The sequence below is a fragment of the Streptopelia decaocto genome, assembly GCF_964273445.1.
Source record: "Streptopelia decaocto genome assembly, chromosome: 3".
NCBI classification, from domain to species: domain Eukaryota; kingdom Metazoa; phylum Chordata; class Aves; order Columbiformes; family Columbidae; genus Streptopelia; species Streptopelia decaocto.
The window spans coordinates 21178475-21201493 of NC_138656.1; the positions used below are offsets into that span (position 1 = coordinate 21178475).

At 39.6% G+C, this 23019-nt stretch overlaps 2 protein-coding genes across 5 annotated transcripts in view; both read left to right on the forward strand.

The window, feature by feature from the left end:
* Window positions 1-23: 23 nt before the first annotated feature.
* On the forward strand, window positions 24-14638 carry BPNT1 (3'(2'), 5'-bisphosphate nucleotidase 1). Its single transcript, XM_082049220.1, has 9 exons — window positions 24-183; window positions 3414-3538; window positions 6833-6937; window positions 7173-7280; window positions 7777-7825; window positions 8809-8900; window positions 9882-10079; window positions 10941-11046; window positions 12410-14638. The coding sequence occupies exons 2-9, from the start codon at window positions 3422-3424 to the stop codon at window positions 12556-12558; spliced, it is 924 nt and encodes a 307-aa protein (XP_081905346.1). The 5' UTR covers window positions 24-183; window positions 3414-3421; the 3' UTR covers window positions 12559-14638.
* Window positions 14639-15811: 1173 nt separating this feature from the next.
* The window catches only part of EPRS1 (glutamyl-prolyl-tRNA synthetase 1), a 40248-nt gene continuing 33040 nt past the window's right edge, over window positions 15812-23019 (forward strand). For 2 of the 4 annotated variants that reach the window (XM_082048783.1, XM_082048784.1), the window contains exons 1-2: window positions 15812-15938; window positions 18525-18609. In XM_082048783.1, the coding sequence (XP_081904909.1) occupies window positions 15893-15938; window positions 18525-18609 (131 nt within the window). In that variant the 5' untranslated portion in view covers window positions 15812-15892. The remainder of the gene's footprint in view (window positions 15939-18524; window positions 18610-23019) is intronic. The other 2 variants (XM_082048785.1, XM_082048786.1) reach the window with 2 other exon arrangements.

Sequence of the window (23019 nt, forward strand, 5' to 3'; positions counted from 1 at the left end):
GGAGGCCGCGGGGCGGACAGGGAACTCCCGGCTGCGGCGGAGCGTGAACTTCGGCCGCTTCATCACTTGGGAGAGGGAGCGGTCGGAAGGGCTCCCGCTCGTCCCGGAGCCCCGGTGAGCGGTGCGAGGCGGAGAGGAGCGGCGGGGGCCGAGCGATCGCGGGGCCAAGCGCGGCGGGAGCCGGTGAGTCGCTGCGGCACCGCACGGGGGGCTCTGCCGGCACCCGCGGGAACCCCGCTTGCCTCGGGCATCGTGCCTTAATACAAACTGAAAAGGCTTCAGAGCACGTCGGTGAAAGGAGGTGGCACAACCCCTTTCCCGCTGGAGGTCTGCAGGTGACCCGCAGTGGAACCTGAGCGTTCCCACCCTGCCGGGGAAACGCTGTGTCCTTGCGTTACGCAGAAAAAAAATACCTTTAACTAAGTGTGAGTCAAAGTTTATTGTAAAGAAATAGGGAGCTCTAGTCACCTGGGCTTGGAAGAGGTGAGGGGAAGAAGTCGTAGTTAGCACTGTAAAGGCGTGCTGTGCGTGAGGTCCGTTTTCCCCCTTTATCAGGTGAAATGACAATTCTGCAAAGTAGATGTTTGTAGAAAAGACACTAAGACAGCGATTGGTTCTGATAAATTAATCGTAGCCATCCTGTAATATTTAAATATTGCAAAGTTAAAATGTGTAACAAGAAGTAGAGAACTCATTTATTTTAGTATCACAGAATGTCAGGGATTGGAAGGGACCTCGAAGATCATCTACTCCAATGCCCCTGCCGGAGCAGGAACACCCAGATGAGGTTACACAGGAAGGTGTCCAGGCGGGTTTTGAATGTCTGCAGAGAAGGAGACTCCACAACCTCCCTGGGCAGCCTGTTCCAGTGTTCTGTCACCCTAACCGTGAAGAAGTTTCTTCTAGGTACCAAAGCAGACTGATTTGCCAAGTTGAAACCGCTATATTCAACAAATTGGTTGCTAGGCTAGGAGAAAGGATGTATAGTCTTTGAAGGACAAGTTTTGAAAGTTTTATGCAAATTTAATTTGAGGGATAGTTGCTCTGCAGTCTTTGTAAACGGTACAGTTTTTGTAAGAGTCAAACTTGTTTGTGCAAAGCAAGCAATATATTCTTGAATGTATTGTGGAAGTACACCTTAGACATTGCCCTCATCAGAAAGAACGTGCCGTGAACTTATAAATAAACTAGCTAAGATCAGACAGTTATAGTGATGAGAAACTTATGGCCAACCAGCATACGTGCTTTTCCAACCAAAAAGCCCCAAAACACCAGAAAATGTGCCACACAGCCCTATAAAAATCTAGGGCACCTTTTGTGGTAATAACATACCTTGCACTTCATTGATTAGTTACTCTATATTGGGGGAAGGAAGTATTAAACCTCCCATTTCAGTTTCTCTTAATAAATCTTGTTTTTCATAAGAATATTTTAACTTTAAGGTTTGCTTAGAGATTTCAGGTACAGGTTCACTACAGAAAGTAGACTTGTTTGCCCTAAGAATGTCCAAGAAAAATGTACCTAAGAAACACCTTGGGTCAAGCTTCAAGAACATAAGATAGTGTTTCTGTATTTTTTTCTGAGCATTTTGAAACTTCATGAAAACATTAAATAAATCAAGGCTTAAAAGCAATTAGGTAAGTTTTAACCTCATTTTACAAAGCAGGATCAAATGTGCAGTAAAAGGTCCTATAAGGAATGAGAAGCTGAGCATAAAATCTTAATTATCTTCTTGTGAGCTCAACTCTTTAACTCAAACTTCCCATCGAATATTCTAATTTATGTACTCCTTCTCAGAAGTACTCATTTTCCAGATATTTTCAGTATGGAATTTATTCCATTCAATTTTCCTTCCTGTTAACTTGTTTTACATGATGGTATATACTTAAAATAGTATCTGTTCTCCCATTTGTTGTGGCACATATTTGATCTACGACTTTCAATGGCTTGAGAGGTGCTTTGTGCCACAGGTAGTGTTGCCAAATTTCCTCTGTAACTGTTGTTACCAGTCCAAGATAGCACGTGTGCTTTGGGCATGGACCTTGACTGTTTTACAGGACTCCAGAGCACTTTGCCCCCATCCATAAGCAGTAAATAATAATTAACAGTAGCAACCGCGCTTTTTCTATATATATAGACAATCATTCCACCCTTTTAGCTTCAGAGATCTTCGGACCTTTAGTTACCTGTACAGTGTTTATAAAACACTGAAAAAGCTTTTAAGCAGCTACATTTGGGATTTTGATATGTCTAACATTGCTGTTTGCTGTAAACAAGCATGAACTTGAGGTCACGTCAATACAATCTACAGTAGCTGGCCTTATCACCTCATTAAATGATAATTTACTAAGTAGATTTCTCAAGGAAGAAAGGAAAGGTATTGTGTAATGACCTATTGCCGCTTATGCAACACTTGTGGCAATTGCTGCAAATGTGGATTGTGAGGGAAGCCTAATATTTCATCATCTATGTGGTGATTAAGGAGTTCCTTGGTATTTTTTTTCTCTGTCTGCTCAAGTGTTTACTTGGAAGTATATCATACATGTAAGCCCAACGCAAAAAGCATGTAATGTACACAGAGAGACAAAACTGAAGAGAAAATAAAAAGCAATTAGCTCTGTGCTTTAAAGGATACAACATGGTTATCAATACTTCTTTTTCCTGAGGTAGAGAAAAGCTGGGAGGGATGGATGACTGTGAGCGTGATAGTTATTCTTCTGTTTGGGAACTGAAGTGTTCTGGGGAAGAGATATAAAGATGATACAACAGGAAGAATTAGAGGACTTGCGGTGTTGAGGGGAGAAAGGAAGATGCAATAGATTTTCTCAAATGAAGAGAAGTTAAGGAAATACAGAAAGGACAGTAAAATTTAGATGAACAGACTTCCACATACAAGCACAGTGTGTGCAGTATCTCCATATCATTAGCCTATTTTGTGTCCACAGTTAGACCATCTGCAAAAGCTTATATTATATTTATGCAAATAAAAATAGTAAGTAAAGTTGCTCTTGTCGTCCTGTCTGGTAGCCTTGTACTTGAATCTGGGCACAAACCAAGTCTGTAGGTTCTATGTGTAGGCCGCAGTTTTTTTTAATTTTTATGATAAAGAGTTTCTGCTGCTGCTGTTCTTTAATGCCATATTTTATTTTAATGAGAACTAGGTTTGCTGTCGGAGACAGCATGAACATTTAAAAAATCTTGTCTAAAATAACTTTATTTCACTGCGTTTGCATTAGTTCTACTTTTAAGAAAGTCAAAGCTCACTTCATTACTACTCACTGGCAGCAATCCACTTTCCCGTTCCTACTCAGCTTAAAGAAACTGTATCTGTTTGGGTTGTTATGTAAAATATTTTCCTTCTTGTCTTCTCTTGAAGAGAGAAATGTACAAGTTTGCTTTTTGTTTCTTTGCAGCATTCAGCATGGCTTCTCCAGCTCTACTCATGCGTGTGGTCGCCTCTGCATATTCTGTGGCGGAAAAAGCTGCGACAATTGTTAGAAATGTAATGGCTGCAGGAGATCTGGGGATAGTGGAAAAGGTATTACTTTTACTTCTTTCCAGTTTAATGTCTCTTATTAACGCTGAATTAGATACAGGTCAAAGGGGTAATTTTGAAGATCAGCAGCTAGGGAGGGAAATACAGTCCATGCAAGTTGCTCAACCTTACTTCTCTGATAAAAGAAATATTCCTTATTAAAAGAATTAAAAGAGCACTGGAGAAGTGTCTTTTGACCAGTATTTCTAAAGAAGGTTCAGACACTTAGAAGAACCACACCATAACTTTGTCCCAATTCCCCTCACAAAACACAAGCTTTGGATAGCATGGCAGAATTCATAATGTACCCTTCCCATTATTTTCCCTACCTATGTCCTAACACCAGTAGTACAGCTTGAAGTACTGTGCCCATGATTAATTTTGGATTAGGATAAATCAGTGTTTAGTTTCTTAAAACAAAAAAGAACCTTATATTTTATTGTAAATCACTGTTTTCAAAATTAATTTGGAGCTTCATGTTTAATTCTAAATAGAAATGAAACTACAATCATGTGCATGAAGGATCTTAATTTGCTCTAAGTTAGTAAGCTGCACTGATAAGGCAGGATCTTTGTTTTGACTATGGTACTAGAATAGGTGGAATTAACTTTTAAAGTTAATTCTAGCTTTACAGCTGTTTTCATAAGATTATGGACTGCATTAAGTGCGTATGTTATTTTTGGCCTTTACATTGAAGTAATTGCTGGTATTTACATTTTTCTAAAAGTAAGCCCTTTCAGCCAGTTCTGAAGAGAAGCCTGATCCTTTATGACTTTTATTGTCAGTTCAGACAGTAGATGCAAAAAGAAAGTTCCCTTTTTTCCCCATTTGGTCAGTTATATTCAACACTAAGGAAACATTTCCAAGTTTCTTATTCCCTTTTTTCTAAGCAATTAAATTCATGTGTATGAGGGGAAAAATAATTTTTAAAAATGGAGAACAATGATCTGTGTTTTCAAAAGTACTTGAATACATAATAGGATTCTCAGACATATAAGTAGAATATACTTTCCCACATAGCCTGCTTTTCGGGTCTTGGGAAAACGAATCACCTGCACTACAAGAAAGCCTTAAAATACTTGCATCCAGAGGTACGAAGGAAGCACTGTCTGTACTTTGTTTGATTAACCAGTTAATTTTAAATGTTTAAGCAAGTTTAATTAAGCTTATTTTTTAAGAGCCCAGAAAGGCTAAGGTAATTTTAACTTAAAGTACATGCTGGCTCTATCTGTTTATTGAAGTTTCACTTTAAAATAATGCAGGTATGTTAATATTTTTTCCCAGTACACTGGAAATCTATTGCTCAATCATTATAATTTTCTAATATTAAAAAAGCACAAATGATCACATTTTAAGCTCTATAATCTATTAAGTAAATAATTGTAAATGCCTTATAACAAAAATGATCAAAAGTAACAGCAAATATTGGTTTTAAATAAGACTTGTTATACTTTGTTGTTGTTGTTTAAACAAATACTAGAAACACAGAAAATTAGACCGAAACAATGACCAACAGAAGAGGCTCCTGTTTGCAGGACTAGCGATCTCAGAATTCCCGCAAGCTTCGTGACAAAGGTGGCTGGTGAGGAAAGTGAGAGAATGGAAGAGAACCCGTCTGTGCCTCTGCTTTACAGTCCGGAGGGAGGAGGTGCATGAGAGCAGAAAGTGCTCCTTCTCAGCATTCTTCTTCTTCCCGCAGTTACCAAACATCAAGACTAAGTCCAACTGGCCTTATTGAAAGTGTTAGAAAAGCGAGGAAGACAATGGTCCACCTTTTCCGTCAACACAATCGACCTTCCATCCATTTATCTAGATGCAGAAAAATAGTTCAAGGACAGTTAAATTTTTGGCTAGCTCCACTCCTCCCTCTCCTGATATCCAGAGGTTTCTTTTCCCCAGTCAACTCCAAGTTCTCCATTTGTATTGCTTCTCCTTGAAGTGTTTTTTCTCCTCCCCCTAACCCCGATCCCTACAATTGATAGGTAGACATTTTGTCCAGTGATTCGTACATTATTGATGACCATTTTGAAGAACTACTTTATACTGCTTTATTAGGTTGGTGTCCTGGAACAAAGGACATTCTCTGCAATAACTTGATGTTGCCAAGTCTAAAGTCAGTGCTAAATTTGACCCAATTTATTAGGGGATGAGAAGGAAATTTCAGAGAAAAATACCAGGTTTCCTAAAAATAAGCAATTGGATAAGGGACAGACTAGGTTTTGAGCATGTAAAATTTAACCCATAACATGATTCTAAAAGGAATATTCCATTCCTATGGCTGTTTTCTGTAGCTGAATAGAACAATTTTCATGTTGTCACCAAATAAGATACAAGCAGATAAAATACAATTTTTGTTTGATTCCTTGGATGAACTTGTTTGCTTAATTCCTGTACTACCGTAAGTACTTCTTACTGAGACTGTCTCTGAACCTAAAGGGCTCCTCTGTTCATAGATACATGAAGATCAAGGCAAGAAAGCATTAATAAATTACCCGCTTCCAGTAGGCTATTGATGTTTAAGAAGAAGTTACTGTAACCCATCTGGCAACCTGTGTTTGGCTACATCTTTTGGGAAGGCTTTCAGTCATTGTTTCATATCATCTTGAGACACCAAATCCACTGTTTTCTCTCTAGTATTTTTGCTGGAAAAAAGGTATGGGTGTTACTGTCCAGTTCAATTTCCCTGTTTAGCTTCTTGGCCCTCCTTGGTCCTTCTCTGCTAGACTTTATATTCAGTACAATTGCACCAGTGCAATTGATGGGGACAGACTTTTTAGCAGGGCCTGTTGCGACAGGACAAAGGGTGATGGTTTTAAACTAAAGGAGGTGACGTTCAGGCTAGACATGAGGAAGAAATTTTTTACAATGAGGGTGGTGAAACACTGGCCCAGGTTGCCCAGAGTGGTGGTAGATGCCCCATCCCTGGAGACATTCAAGACCAGGCTGGATGGGGCTCTGAGCAACCTGATCTGGGTGAAGATGTCCCTGCTCATTGCAGGGGGTTGGACTGGATGAGCTTTGAAGGTCCCTTACAACCCAAACTATTCTGTGATTCTATGAGAAGAACACAGCACATAAATATTGTTCTGATATCATATCTTAGCTCTGCTTTGTTCATTTTTTAGCCTGCCTCTCTCAAGATCACTTACTAGATCGATAATTTATCAAATTAGACTTCTTTTCATTACAAGGTACATTCAGAGTGACGTATGAGCCTGGTTGTATTGGCCATATTGAACTGGGTTCTTTTGTTGTCGTTCCTTTGGAATGCACAAAATCCTGTCCTTCCTTTGACAGACTGGAGCCAATGACTTGCAGACCAAAGCTGACAGACTGGTACAAATGAGCATTTGTGCTTCCCTGGCACGGAAGTTTCCCAAGGTGACAATCATAGGAGAAGAAGTAAGTACCAAATTGATTTCATGCTGACAATTTAACTTACTGTAACTTGCAGTGGAATTTGCTTTGGCAGGTTTTAGGAAATGATCTGGTTTAAAAAAAAAAATCATTTCCATCCTATTTTATCTTTCCACTGCATTAGCTTTGTCAAGTAAGCTGCAAGTAAATCCACAGTTCTAAGGCAAATCAAGGTGAGTCCAACATATTTTTCTAATAATTTTGGGAATCCTTTTGTTAGGACCTGCCCGCTGATGATGTAAATGAGGAATTAATAGAAGATGGTCACTCTGAAGAAATACTGATGAAAACTTGTCCTGCTCAGTACACAGGAATTAAAGAGGAAGAGGTAATGTGCTATAGATGTATCTTCATGTTACACACTGTCCCTATTACTTACTGATTTCAGCTAAGAATGTATTAAGAATAAAGGTTATTTCAGTGTTGCTGATTTTTTATTTTTTTGTTTGAAAACTGAAATGGCATGAGAATCACATCTCCAGAGCTGGAAATGCTGCATATCTCTGTGTGCAATAGCGGGAAATAGAAATTTGCTTCTAACAACTTGTGATTCAGTTTTATTTGGAAGGAATCTACTTTGGACATAAAGTAATGTAATTTCCATGTTCAGCTTAAGCTTTCATACCTCTATTAAGATGCTTACTGGGAAGTTCCAGCCAGTTTTTAAGCTTTTTTTGTGTAAAACTCTATTGTAGGCTTCAGTCATAATGTTAAAAATGTGAATATTTTATTTCCTTACTGTAAGGAAATAAAAGCATTACATTAAAATATATACTTGGGTAATTTACATGATTTGTATTTATTAATTTTTCTTATTTTTAAAGCTTGTAATATGGGTTGATCCCTTGGATGGAACCAAGGAGTACACTGAAGGTAGGCCTCTCTTTTAATTCTGCTGATTCAAAAAAAATTACAGCAATGTAATAAAGCAGCATGTACCTGTAGATGGTTTTATGACAGAATTTATATACAATATTGTTTCGTAAGGTTGATGTTGTTTCTGTACTTTTTGAGTTCTGTGGAATTGTTTAATCATTCATTTCAGTTCTGACCAGTATTGAATATACCTGCTGGGCTACTGAGTGTCCACCAGTTTTCATCATTTCAGGGAGCAAAGGGCTACCTTTGATTGCTGGCAGGTTGTCTTAAGTTTTTAGTCAAACTTACAATTTCACATATACTTTGAATTGAGGGACTAAATCTCCCATTCGCACAGCAATGTGCTGAATTATGCATCCTCCTCTTCAAACAACCCAAATACCACATCTGTATTTGTAGCTCTTTCAAAATAAAACATCTTCCCCTAACTCATAATTCTTTAGTTATGGGAAGAAAATGTTTTCAGCAAAGCCTAATTTAAAATAAAACCTAAAATGAATTAAAAAAAAAAAAAAAAAAAAAAAGAAAAACCTCCAAAACCCGATATGCTGAAACCTCACTTTAGCTTCTTGCTGCATCTTTTAGTTGATTAATGTAAAATCTTTTAGGCAGATTTTTTTCCCCTTTTCAGGGGAAGAGATGTACAGCTGTCAACAAGTTGCTATTTTTAATACCATTAAAGAATTCACACCACAATTATAGAAGAATGTCATAATATACTACTATTTACTTGTCTATTGTTTATAATATATTAAGAGAATTCTATAAAGGGAATTTTTTTTGCAGACCTGAAGGCTAAATGACTAAAAAAAATTACATCAACCAATCTATTACACCTGAAAAATCATTATTAGTATTTGCATTTTTAAGATACCAACCTGCATACCGATTTGTGGACTTTTATTGAAGGTTTATTTTATATATGTATATACTTTCTCTTTTTCAAGCATGACTACATTGTTATTATTTCTGTACAGGTCTCCTTGATCACGTAACAGTTCTAATTGGAATTGCTTATGGAGGCAAAGCAATAGCAGGAGTTATTAACCAGCCATACTACAACTACGAGGTATTAAATGCATTGATTTGTTTAAAAGCATTAGATGATTTCTAATTGTCACTTCTAGTTAGCGCAGTCTCAACTGAAAAGCACTGTGTAGTGGAGCTAATGTTGTAATACAAAGTGGTGGTGTTTTTATTGAATATATAAAATTATGAGTGTTGGTTTCCAGGAACCTCAGGGACCTACTAACAGCCACACTAAATCCTAAGGCTTGTGTAATGCACTAATACAGCATGTATTATGTATGTACTGTACATATTACTACAGTACATACAAAGTACATATTGTAAAACAAGTACAGATTGTTATTTTTGCAGTCTTTGCTAGAAATTCTTTAGTAAATCCATGCAATAGGCGCATTTGTGATGTGTGGTAACTGCCAGAAATACGCAACCCTAAATAAACCAAGCGTACCTGTCACTGACAGCTGGGTTACAGTGCATCAGGCCGGGTTTCAGATGTAAGTCCAACCTACAGGCATTTATACATGTTTGGACATTATTTCAGTACTATCTGTGAGGGGTTGAAAAGCTCATGAAGCAGTCTGATTAGTGACACTCACTAGAATATAAAGAAAAATCTGATGTAATGCATATCATCAGCTGATTCTATACATTCTAGGTGATATCTATGATGAAATGTATAAAATGACAGTAACAATATCTTCAGTTACAGATTGTGCATGAAGTAGAGAAATACACAAATATTAATTTACCAGTCATTAGACACAGGACATAATACATCACCACAATGTCACAGATAAGAAAACAGTAAATGATATCATTGCCTTAGAGGGAAAGAGAGCCAATTTCTCACTCTGGGCTCTAGGGTAGTTCTTTTTACGTGCCACTGTTTAAATGTATATCCCAGTAGTAATATTACACTCCTTAATAAGCAAAGTTTTGTCTAGGTACTTCTCTCCACTTGTGCTTTAAATGTTGATCCCTATGATAAGCCACTACCTGGAGCTGTGTACCTTTTTCCTAGGCAGGACCTAATGCTGTGTTGGGCAGGACAATCTGGGGGGTCCTGGGCATGGGTGCCTTTGGATTTCAGCTCACAGAAGCACCTGCTGGGAAACACATCATTGTTACCACTCGTTCTCACAGCAGTACTCTGGTAAATGACTGCATCAGTGCCCTGAACCCTGACAGTGTCATCAGAGTCGGAGGGGCAGGAAACAAGGTATGAAAACTCCGAATCTTTTTTTTTTGTTGTTGTTGTTGTTGGGACAAAGAAACCTTATTACTTTTAGGAAAAGAAAAATATTTTTTAAAGAAGTAATTTGCTTACTTGCATGAATGTGGCGGAGACTTTGTCCTCCTTCCCCAGCACAACTTCTCTCTTAGCATTCAGGCTGCTATAGGGCACAGAGTAGAATTTGGTACAGGTTTATTTGTAACAATGGCCATGCTGGCCATGGCTGAGGTCCATCTTCCCCAATATTCTGTTTCTAGAGAAGAAAATAAAAAATAAGACCAGAATGACTAAATGGGAGTACAATTTAATCATAATTTTAGGCATTTCCTCCTGTCTACGTTAAGATGGTTTTTGTTCCAGCTATCTAGAAGCATATACCAAAGGATAAAACCAGAAGTAAACAGTGATACTTCCTTTGAAAACCTTCTCTGCATACACAGAATACTCATTTGCTACAGTTTTGAAAGCCTAGTTTTGTCATGGTTGTCAAAAACAGACCCTCCAATCTCCTTCTTCCAACAAATGCAAGGCCCAAAATGGCACCAAGACAACATGGATATAGTTTCCACTTTATTTTTGTAGTACTTCCACAAGGTGGGAATTCTTGTTTCTGAAACTAAAACCAGATTTTCATCCTATAGACTGTATCTATAACCATCAAAAATAGATGATGCAGAATGGTAATACGGTATAGCTTTCTAAACCTTAATATAATTTATTGTAATATTAGAAATGGCTGGTGTTCCTTTTCTGACAGTGATCTAATGCCTGTTTCCTGGTGTTATTTTTACCTGTTTCTAAATGCCTAGATCCTTTGCAATAATTGCGACTTTCTCTTCATAACAGATCATTCAACTTATAGAAGGCAAGGCATCTGCTTATGTGTTTGCCAGTCCTGGATGCAAGAAATGGGATACGTGTGCACCTGAAGCTATTCTACATGCTGTAGGAGGTAAGTTAATAGCATTCAAAATTCCAAGATAAATGAAACTGCATCAGTTTAAAGTTGTTTATACTTTTTATAGGAAAAACAAAACAAAACCCAAAAAAAAACAACAAACAAAAAAAACCCAAAAAACCTTCCAAACATGTCTTTGGAAAGAAAAATGTATATATTTTTAAATAGTCACAATTCACTAGGAGTTTGAGCCCTTTGAAATCAACAGTAATTCCAAAGGAGCAGTAAATTATGCTCTGGAAAACATGAGATGATCTGTTTTGCCCTGGACTAATACAGTCAATAACTGTCAAATGATTGAAAAGCCAAAATCCAAAATTTTCGGTATAGTAATTTCAGTATTTTCAAAGCAAATGGCTTTTTTACTCTTTTTTACTATTTCTTTCTATTTCACAGTAAAATCACACTGTCCTACTAACTGGATATAGTAGTTTATTATTAGTAACATATTATGTAATATGTGGATGTTGAATTATTTAAAACAACCAAAGTAGGCCAAATCGTACAGTTGTTCCTCAGATGTACACACTCCAGAATTGAGTCATTCATGCAATTCCGTAAAATTAGTGGTCTTCAGCCAACATAAGCCACTTCACCTTTCTAGGGGGTTAAGTGGTTACAGAAGTTACAAGAAGTCTCACTGACAAGAATTTGAATACAAGAATGATTATTTTTATTATACTTTTTCTGCTGTTCACATTGATAGACCTACCACCATATGCTAAAATTGTGGGCTTTGATCTCCCAAATTCTGTCAAGCAAGAATAAAAAGCTTCATAATGACCTTATTTCACTCTGCTGCAGTCTCTACTGTTGATAATTGGGATAGCTTTAAACAGGTTAGCACAAGAAAACCAACCAATCTGGGGCAGCACAGGGCTGTATTTAGCTTCCTTGTTATGTAGGTATCTTGTGGTTAAATTAGCTTGCATAAAGATCTGTGTTGCTCTTGCCAAGTGATTTCTAGAAACTTACTTAAAACCAGCTGGGGTGCTTCTGTATTATGTTAAGAGTTTATTGTACAGACTCTGACTTTTACTTGAACTAAAGATTTTTCTTTCCTTCTTGTCAACCACCAATGTAAAAACTACTCAGGAAGCATTTTAATTAATCCATAAGAGATATTGTTTTCCTGAAACACAAGGAATTTAAGTATTCCTGAAAGAAAACAAACCAATTAGTTCTTTCAGTCAATAAAAAACTGTTGTGCTTAGACTGGGAGCAAAGGTATTTCACATCTGAAGACAGCATGTGTATGACAAAGACTGGGGGTTTTTTGTTATATTACTTGTACTAATAAAATAGAATCTCTCTCCCCAACTCCTGTTTGAAAGAATATTTTTTTTTTTTTTTTCAGGCAAGATAACTGATATCCATGGAAATTCATTTCAGTATAACAAGGAAGTGAAACATATGAATTCAGCTGGGGTCCTTGCCACTTTGAGGAATTATGACTATTATGCCAGTCGTATTCCTAACACCGTTAAACAATCTCTTGTGCCTTAAATCAGCGAAGCGTCTTCATTTGGCCTCCAAGGCTGAGAAAGTGAGCTTGGAGAAAAAGAAAGAAAGAAGATAACCAAGCTTGGAATTTTTTTGTATAGAATCTGAATTGAATTCTTACATTAAGGTGTTCAATAATTTCAAAATTACCTACAGAATCTCTAGGTATATAAGGGATCAGATTGTCTTGCTGTATTTAGAAGACAACATCCAAACCAATAACATTTCTTCAACAGTACTTTTTGATATTCTTTGTGAGTATTCATTCCTCATGTGGTACGACTGTACTTAATTGTGGCATAATTACTGAAAGGGCAAATTATTGAAACTAATTATGAAGGATATACTTATTGAGAATAAAGCTATATCCACATCTTCAGCATATAAGGCAGCTGCACAGTGGGGAAGAAATCACCCCCCACACACCTAGCCTGCATTCTTAATTGGTAGTGCCTGAGGAAGCTCAATGTAGTATCAATTAAAAGACTCGGGGGGGTTGAGTGATACAAAAGTGTCATGGCTGGGCCCTGTTAACAAGGCACATGTACAAGAAGCAGATGGTAGAATGCTAGTTTCGGTAGATGCAAGTTTTGAAAATAAGTTATAGTTGCTGTCAATTAAAGAGGATGAATGTTCATTTCTGTCCAAATTCCTAGTTACTGAGCCAGAAATTTGTCTGATGGATGAATGTTGCTCATAATCTCATTATAATATGAAAACACACCTCCATCTCAAAGGATACCTGCCTCCAGCCTACCTTCAAGCATGCATAGTAAGGTTTTTACCTTAAAAATTGAAGGGAGGATTTCCAAACCAAATAATAACAAAGGTATGTATGACTAGAGTCACTCAAGCTCCACCTAAACATAGAAAATAATATAAAATACCCTAACAACAGAGGAAGGGTGGGGGGAAGACACCATCACTCAGAAGTCAAGGGAACAGTTCAGTAGGACTTTTGGGACCAGTCAATGGGCTGAGCCTATCTCCCCTACCCTCAGGAGGATGCTCTTGGGTAAAATTTGTGCACTTAATTATACCAAGTTTAGACATCAAGATCGTATTTGTAATCACATTAATGGAGCCCTATAGTCATCTTAGAATTTATATAGATATATGGTACCAATACTTTCTTAAAACTAACATTATTTCAACTAAAGTGTGTTTTTGCAACTAAAGTGTGTTTTTTGCAGATAGTGTTTATCAACAGCATCTAAAAGAACCTGCACCTGTTGGTTTAATAAACAGTTATTTGTGGATCTACTAATGAGAATTTCTCATTGAATGTGCCCAGACCTATAGTATATGTTATACTGTTCATGAATCTGTGCAGCACATAGATTTCATTACACTATTTGTGAATCTGTACAGCACCTAGATTCAATGATTGTGACTGGCCTGCACTATTCGTGAATCTAATTGTGTGAATTCAATGTTAATGTGCTCAGACTTACAGTATGTATTATACTATTTGTGGATCTGCGTGCCAGGCTGGCCATTGAGTACGATCAGACTTATAGTGCTGACTTGCCGTTATTTGCATCACTCAGGAGTTCAATCTAGCCGCCTTGCATAGGGCTTAACTTCTGCTAAATTAATCATCTTAACGCAACATTATTATACTGCTAATCACACCACCACAGTTAAAAAATCGTCTTAATATTCAGGGCACAAAGTTATCACTTACCTCATTCTATCATCATCAGCCAGTCCATAATGTTGTCATGATACTGGACTAAAGCTGCATGTATGGGAACAATGCATGCTTCTAATCCTTTCATCTAGAGCTTACCTCCTCCTTCCTCAAGTGCATGACTAATAAGAGCAAGCAACACAGATAGAGCCTTCTTCATATTTTGCCCCATTTTGAGTTTAATCATTCCACATACTGGTTGTGACTGAAGTTTGAACCACACAGCAAGTACAAGATCAATCTCATTTCACTGCCTCAATTATACATAATTCTCAGGTTTATCTTCAGTAGAATTCTTGGATATGCATACTTTAGTATTCACATAAAAATCTGCTTGTGAATTTGCAAAACACCTGAAGATAAAATGTAGAACGACTTGGACAACACAAAACCTGCCTTAATAAGGCTTGCCATTTAATCATTAAAATACAAAGTACAGAACCCACTTATTTATCTTCATCTATATCTTTATTTTAATCTGATATGTACTATATGTTTGAAAATTTCCTCACCATAAGCCCCTTTCTAATTCTGCTGTAATTTATCTCTCTGCTTATTTACAGTTACCCCAATGGGAGTGGAAGACACATGGCATACACCAGCTTTTACTGGATGTGCAAAGGCGCTTATGTATGGAAGCACTTTCCATGCTTATAAGAAACTGTAAAACTGCTAAGACAGGAAAATATTAAGGAAAAGTTGAGATAAAATCCAGCAGCAGGAAGCAGGGATAAAAGCCACCACAAAAGGTGCAGTCATGCTCTGGCTATACCACTATGCCCATTGCACAAAACAGCTCTGGGCCACCAATCAAGCATTTGAGAATTTCTCTGCTGGCACATTTGGTGCTATGGTACAATCTATAAAATAGGCTGGGGGAAAAAAAAGCACAGTGACACTGCATTGTCCTTGTAACAATGTGATATTGAGTGCCTCCTGTGAAAAACTGCTGACGTGGAATTTTTGTAATCCATCCCAAAACTACTTTGACCCACCGCAAAATGTGTAGTTGTGAGGAATGTGACAAGTAACATTCTACAAAGGCAGATAGCTTAAACTACCCTACTCAAGTGAGTCAGTATGTTTCACTATTTATTTGTATAATTATATAAAGAAAAGACATTGAAGCTGTCTCTACAGACGTTACCAGACACCTAACTCGAGCGTTTTTACACTTGACACCTGCAAAGCTCTCGGGACAGCTCTGCTCAACCACCGGAGCAGCTGTGAGGGGAGAAGCCCCAACACCAGACGCCGCTCCCGAGCACACGGCCCCATAGAGGCCAGCGGGGCGCCCAAAGGCAGCGCAGCCCCCGCCGGGCACCGCACAGGCCGAGAAAGCCCTGCGCACCGCGCACTAATCACCTCCCACCGGCTTCGGCCTCACCGCCTCCTCCCGGCGGACTTCAGACTGTGACCGAAAAGCGGCGGCCCCAACCCGGCCGCGGAAGCCCCTACGGAACCCAACCAGCACCAACAGACCCCACCAAACCGCCCGCCGCCTCACGCACCGCCCCGACCCTCTCCCACCGGAAGTACAGGACGCGGCACCGCCCCACACCGGCGGGCGGGGCCTGTGAGCCGGCCCTTGCCGAGCTGGCGGCGCTGGGCGCCCCGCCCTCTCCTTTGGTTCCGGCGGTGGGGATGGCGGCGCTGAGCTTCAGCTTTAACGTGGGGAGCCCCCCGCTCGGTAAGTGCGGGCCGGCCCTTGCCTTTTCCCCCGCCCTCCTCCCTGGGAGGCCCCAGGGAGACGCTGTCCCCTCGCCACACGCCGGCCGTGCGCGGGGCGCGTGGCCGCCGTGTTGCATCATGTCCTCGCGTGCGGGGACGGTGAGGGGAGGCCCGTGTCCGCCCGCCCTTCGGCGCTGCTGCGGGCTGGGGCCGCGTGCCCGCTGCGGCCTGGGCACGGGCGCCCGAGGCGGCCGGCGGGTCCCCGGGGTGCCCCGCTCGCTGAGGGGCACGGCGGGGCCGGGCCCGGCGGGCAGGCCGGCGCTGAGGGGGCCGTGTCGCCGCCAGGAACAGGCCCCCGCGGGGTCCCGCCGGCACCTGAGGTGCTGAGGAGGTGCCGGCCCACGAGCCCGGCCGCGTGTCGGGCTCCACAGCGGCCGCTCCGCCGCGCCTGCACGGGCCCGGGCTGCAGGGATCGGGAGCCCTGGGCCCGCCGCCATGGGGTTGCTGTTCATGTGGCTGTTGGGGCAGCGGTGACAGCTGTCGGCAGTGAGCGGCATCCACGCCAGAGAAACTGAGTCATAGGCAGACCCCCCTCGGGTGACTTAGCACGGTGAGGCTAAGTTTTCAAGGCAGCCCTGATTCAGATTGCTTGTTGGCGACCTCTGCCCGATTGCTGATCTCTTTTGTTGTCGGTTCTAAGATGCTCCTAAAATTCGGATTGTCTGGGGAACTAGTTCGAAGTTGCGCAGCAAAATCTTGCTTTCTCTGTTGCTCACTGTCCTGTGATGTTATTTTACCTTTAAAAATATGAGGACATCTTTCATTATGCTTTCTGCCATCTGGAAACAGCCTTTTATGTATTCCATACCGTTTCTTCATTTTGTTACAACTATTCAAAATACATTCTCTTCCTCTTCTTTGTCTTAGTGTATTCGTTTCTTTTTCATGCTGTTATGCCCAAATGCATTTCAGAGTTGACTACAACTTGCGTGACTACTGATTTAAGGTATAATAGAATATAAGTTTTAAATTACTTTTTTCATGATACTTGATTGTACTGATTTGCTAGAAAAGACATGATGCAATATGAGCTGTGATTAACATGGGTTTAGGGGCTTTGGAGTATTTCTTCTCTTGACACAGCCTGGCAAGTGGTACAAGAGATTTAGTTCAGGAGATTGTATAATTGTGTCAGAAATAGTACATATTACAGACGAAACACTTTGATAAATATTTATATCAAGAAGACAAGCACACTCAGCCTACTCATACCTACTTTGCACTATTCATCATGGCTGTGTGCTGGGAAAAGTGTAGTAGCTTTTAATGTCATTAGTATTAATTACATAGCTTGGTGTGCATAATACTTGTAATTTTCAAAGCATTTCCTTGCATGTTATTAAAGTACTTCCATGTCTTACAAACATATTGCATAAGCAGTGCCATCCTGACTTTCACAGATGGATAACTGAGGGATGAGGAGAAGAAGAATGTTGGCTTACTGTTGATAAAAGCGTAATGCCACAAGAAGGGTTTTCAGCTGAGCAGAGGTGAGAGCTAGGGAATTCCTAGCTCCAGTGCTTTGTATTTAGGCCAGTGTATTAATAGCTTACAACATTATCTGCCTTGGGGAGTCTGTGCATTGTTCTAGGGAAGATAAAGTGCACGGCACACTATGAAGACTGTAACAGGTTAGATGTCTTTCAAGACCTAAAGTATAGTCCTTTGGCTAGTTTCATTTAAGTAATATTTGCCTATGCAAAAGCTTGGTGTCTTTGTATGTGCTTCTGAGCAAAGCAAAAGAACCCAAGCTCCTCTACTTATGCTCAGCAGGCTGAATCTGGACCAGAGCCAATCCAGAAATACAGCCACGTTAGCTCAATGCTTTATTTGAGCTACTGTGTCATGCTATAGAGCATCGAGATTGGAGCAGGTTTGCATCAAGCCACTTTGAATAAGGGCAGAACTGTCTTGCAGTTGATAATGTAGCCTAAAAACTTCAATATTTCTTTTATTTCCAGAGGCTGTCCTTTACTGTCACTGGTGAACTACTTAGTCTGAAAACCCTGTAGAAGCTTCCTGCACTTTTACATGGATAGAGGTTCTTGGTTTTGAATTGCTAATCTTTTCATAAACATTAAAGCAGGTTAAAAATAGTCTCATCCGTGTTCAGAAAGTACTGATATATGCAGTAATTGATCTCCTTTGTATATGTCAGGGATGGGATGGAGTATGTTACTATACTGTTCAATAATCAAAAGCAATTTGATTATGTTCTCTGTATATATTGGGGGAGAGTACTAATTTGTGCAGTACTCTTAGGAAGCAAAACGTATGGCTGCTGACGCTTGTTGAGCTCACTGCAGGTTGCTGTATGCTGGACATGATCAATTTGAAGCTGTAAGGATTGCCAAGAATAAGAAGCCTCTTGTATATGAGACTGAACATTGATTTCTTCTCTGGGCAATCTTGCTTGAAGGAGCCAGTTCTGTCACCTGGTCCTATTTCGTAAGAAATGCAACTTTTTTTTTGCTGCTGCTGCTACGAAAGATATTTGTCCTGGAAGAAAGTTCAATGTCTTTTTCTCCTGTGTTTTTTTTTAAAGGTGCTCTGCTGACAGTGGAGCATGTGAAGAATGATGTTGAAATTTCAGTGGAAGAAGGCACAGAAACCATCCTCCGTGTGTCCGAGTAAGTGACTTTGCATCTCTCCTTCTAGCTTTGGGTCAGCAGTTTTAAAAAAATCACATGATTGTAACATTGACAGTAACCTTTTCAGGTAGGAGGAAGAGAAGAATGCAATTTTATTCATCACTGCATTGCTGATGTCTCTTTGTAGCACAAACAAAACATTTACAATATATCCTAAACTTGATCTTTATGGAAAGAGCTCTAGTATTCTTATTTGCATGCACTTAGGTCTAATTGCTTATGCTGTACCAGTCACTTCATTGTTTAGGTATTTGCCTTTTTGAGGTGACATGGATTATCAAAAGCAAGGCCATTTTCTGTTAGGCAAAATTGGCATAGATGATTCCTTGGACTTGTGGAATGAATTGTGGTGGAATGAATTTTAAAGGTTTTTAATGGCATTATTGTGGGCTCACTGCTGCATTTAAGTGAAGGTTTGATTGTTATCTCAGAAAAGTGCTAATTAACTATGGCATGCTATCCAGTGTATGTGTCTGCATCCTATAGAAAGAATCTTGGAAATCTTTGTAAGTCTGTTGTCCGTCCTTCTAAAAATACTTTGCTATTAGAATAAATATTAGAATAAATACTTTGATGTTGTTTTTTATGATCTGAGTAGGTCATATGCATATCAGAAATGCAGGACTAATGCTGTTAGTTTGGGGAAGCTACATTCTCATCTTAGATTCCATGTCAGGTAAGATACCTGAATATATCAAGAGGAGATATCCTGATAGCTTAAGTGCCACTGACATTAGTGGAAATCTCTGATGTCTAGTATCTACAGTAAGGAGCATATTTTGACCCATAAACATTGCAGTCCTAACTTACAATCTATGAACACTATGATGAGCTTGGAATTAGTGATTATTTAGTGTTGGTTTTGAATAGTAATAGTTTTTGAAAGAACAGGGAAAAAGTCTACTGTTCATGGATTTCCTGAAAAACTTGCAATTTTTAAGCTATTTCCGTAGAAGATGCTGTTAAAGCCATTGATGTGTCATAAATTGATATTCCTGCATGTCTATAGTATAGTATTTTTATGTTGTGTTGCAGAGATTCTGACTTGATCCCCGTAAATTAACACTGACTGAGCTTTTCCATTGTCTTCTAATCTCAGGGAAAGAGCTTCTCACTATGTACATATTTCTGCAAAAAATTCAAAGCACAGGATGATTCACAGTCTTCAGTCATAATGATTGTTGTACTGGTTGCAGATACCTGCTCTCTGTGTAAAATGTTAGACTTGAATTCAGCTATGAGTTCTTCCCTTACTGTAATCTGTGATTTTACATGTTGTCTTTTGCTGCGTCTACTCATGGCATTGAATTTATAAATTTTGAATTGAAGTAAGACAAATGTGGCAGGTTGTATTTGGACTTAATTGGTACAGTACAAATAATCTTCAGTGTGTGTTATGCACATGTGGGATACAGCATATATAACAGAGTTAATTGGATATTTTTTAGTTGGATGAGTTTTCCCCTTAAGTAGTCTTAGTTTTTGGTTTCATTTTCTTTTCTCAGTTTAGGCAGCACATGTGTGTATGTACATACCAAAAGGTATATAGGCACACATACACTCCTGTAACAAGTGGGGATGATTTGAAATAATACAAATCACATTCACCAGGGGGGAATCATTCTTGACCAATCTGATAGGCAGTCTGATGGCGTGACTGGCTGGGTAGATGAGGGGGGAGCAGTGGATGATGTTTACCTTGACACTGTCTCCCATAACACCCTCATAGGCAAGCTCAGGAAGCGTGGGTTGGATGAGTGGACAGTGAGATGGATTGAGAAGTGGCTGGATGGCAGAGCTCAGAGGGTTTTGATCAGTGGTGCACAGTCTTGTTGGAGGTCTGTAGCCAGTGGTGTTCCCTGAGGGTCAGTCCTGGGTCCAGTCTTGTTCAACCTGTTCATCAGTGACCTGGGTGAAGAGACTTGAGTGCACCCTCAGCAAGTTTGCTGATGTTACAAAACTGGGAGGAGTGGCTGATGCACCAAAAGCCTGTGCTGCCATTCAGCGAGATCAGGGCAGCGTGGAGAGTTGAGTGAAGAGCAACCTAACTAAGTTCAATAAAGGCAAGTGTAGGGTCCTGCACCTCGGGATGAATAACCCCAGGCACCAGTACAGACTGGGAGTTGACTTGCTGGAAAGCAGCACTGCAGAGAAGGACCTGGTAGTCCTGGTGGACAACAAGTTAACCATGAGCCAGCACTGTGCCCTTGTGGCCAAGAAGGCCAATTGTATCCTGGGCTGCATTAGGAAAAGAGTGACCAGCAGATTGAGAGAGGTTCTCCTGCCTCTCTGCTCTGCCCTGCTGTGGTGAGGCCGCATCTGCAGTATTGCGTCCAGTTCTGGGCTCTCCAGTTCAAGAAAGACAAGGAACTATTGGAGGGAGTCCAGTGGAGAGCTACAAAACTGGTCAGGGGACCGGATCATCCTTTATGCGAGGAAAGGCTGCTGGAGCTGGGTCTGTTTAGCCTGGAGAAGAGAAGACTGAGAGGGGATCTTATCAATGCTTATAAATATCTCAAGGGTGGGTGTCAAGAGGATGGGACCAGACTCTCTTCAGAGGTGCTTAACAATAGGATAAGGAGCAGTGGGCACAGAGTGAAGCATAGGAAGTTCTGTCTGAATATGAGGAGAAACTTATCTACTTTGGAGGTGTAAGAGCACTGGAACAGGCTGCCCAGAGAAGTTGTGGAGTCTCCTTCTTCTCTGGAGACATTCAAGACCTGCCTGGACACATTCCAGTGCAATCTACTCTAGGTGAACCTCCTTTGCAGGTGGTTTGGACTGGATGATCTTCAGAGGTCCCTTCCAACCCCAACCATCGGTGATTTGGCGATTCTTGGCTTTGAAATAATATTTTATTTTATTAAATAATTTCATATTACCTTGCCTTCTTGCCACTGCATTGCAAACTGACTCATTTTAGCTGCACTGGAAGTTATCAGAAATGTAAAGCAAAAGCTCTTCTTCTGGGCTTCGGCTATGTAGGGATAATATCTAGAATCGTGGCTCCATCAAATGGAAGTTTTTTTTGTGTTGGTGTCCTCTTGTACCTGGCATTGGATTATGTTTAAGAAGTTATTCCAAACATCAATATTGCATTCATTTTCTCTTGCTTGGTTGTACAATCATTTAAAAAATTGATTCTCTATTTTAAGTCTGTTAAAAGTGTATCTGTAACTTGAGAAGCATCAGCTGAACTCATATTCCAACTAATGCTTTTGGTAAATGGATTTCATGGCATCAATTCTGCTGAAGCTGTATTTTAGCATGACTTGAAATTTGCTTGGGATATTTCAGACTTTGATTTTTTTTTTTTTTTTTTTCTGGAAACCATTAGTTGTAATGACTTGACTTGAATTAGAGGGAACATTTTGTTTGCTATTTTTCTGGGTTATATTTTGAATGTGCAGTTAAAATCCGGTGACAAACTTTTCAGCTGAGTAGCTGAAACTTTGCTGTTAGGTAGTTAGCTGAAAAGTTTATCCCTAGTTTGAGATTTTATTTTACAGATTACTTTTGAAGCCTTAGCTTCAAAACTTCGTGTGGTAATAGCTCCTAAGCAAACGACTCAGCTAAATGCTGATGCATTATGGAATGTTTTAGTATATCTGCATCTTATCAGATAACAAACTGCAGTACAGCTTTTCTGTTTTGTGTTGTGAGCACATGCATACCTCAGAGTAGTATTACTCTTAGGCAGACGTATCTAACCTTTGCACAGAAACATTCTGCAATGCTTTTTGCAAATTAATTCACATACTGATTTATTAAAATTGGAGATTCTCTCTGTTTTGTTTTGTGTGGATTGTTTTGTTTTGGGTTTGTTTTGGGTTTGTTTTGGTTTTTTCCTTCTACCATCTTGTCTTCTGCTTCTTGATTATTTCCTGTGGTATTTAATTATGTGGTATTTCATGTCACTTCTGAGAGAGACAAATACTATTTGCCTATAACATTACATTGTCATGGTTATTCTTCCTTACTCCTGGAGTTAGCAGGCACTAGTTGCAAAAGGCGGCCTTGATGTTTTGTTACTTTTTCAAAGAAAAGAGGCCAATTAGCACTGTGTTTAGGTAGATTTTTTTTTTTTCTTCAAAGAAAATAAACAACTTTTAAAGCACAGGTAAGCACTCAGAGTAACATTGTCACATTTCATATACTTATTCAGTTTTGCTTGAGTAATCAATGGTATTTGTTTTAGTGTGAACTAGTGAAAACAATAACAACACATTTCACAGGCTTTTTGTAGATGTAAATACTTTAAAAATGTTTTGTTCTTCTCAGTTTGAAAAAAATACATTAAAATCTGGTAGCAGTGAGAAATTATAAGACATACTTTGTGTATGATAACCTTCCCATTGTGACTTTTGTTCTGAGTCATAATTGAAGGAT

What these genes read in the sequence shown, in the direction of transcription:
- BPNT1 (XM_082049220.1), top strand. Translation starts at nt 3,422, where the DNA reads ATGGCTTCTCCAGCTCTACTCATGCGTGTGGTCGCCTCTGCATATTCT. An exon ending in ATCTGGGGATAGTGGAAAAG is followed by an intron (nt 3,539 to 6,832) that starts GTATTACTTTTA and finishes TTCCTTTGACAG; the next exon opens with ACTGGAGCCAATGACTTGCA. An exon ending in TGACAATCATAGGAGAAGAA is followed by an intron (nt 6,938 to 7,172) that starts GTAAGTACCAAA and finishes TCCTTTTGTTAG; the next exon opens with GACCTGCCCGCTGATGATGT.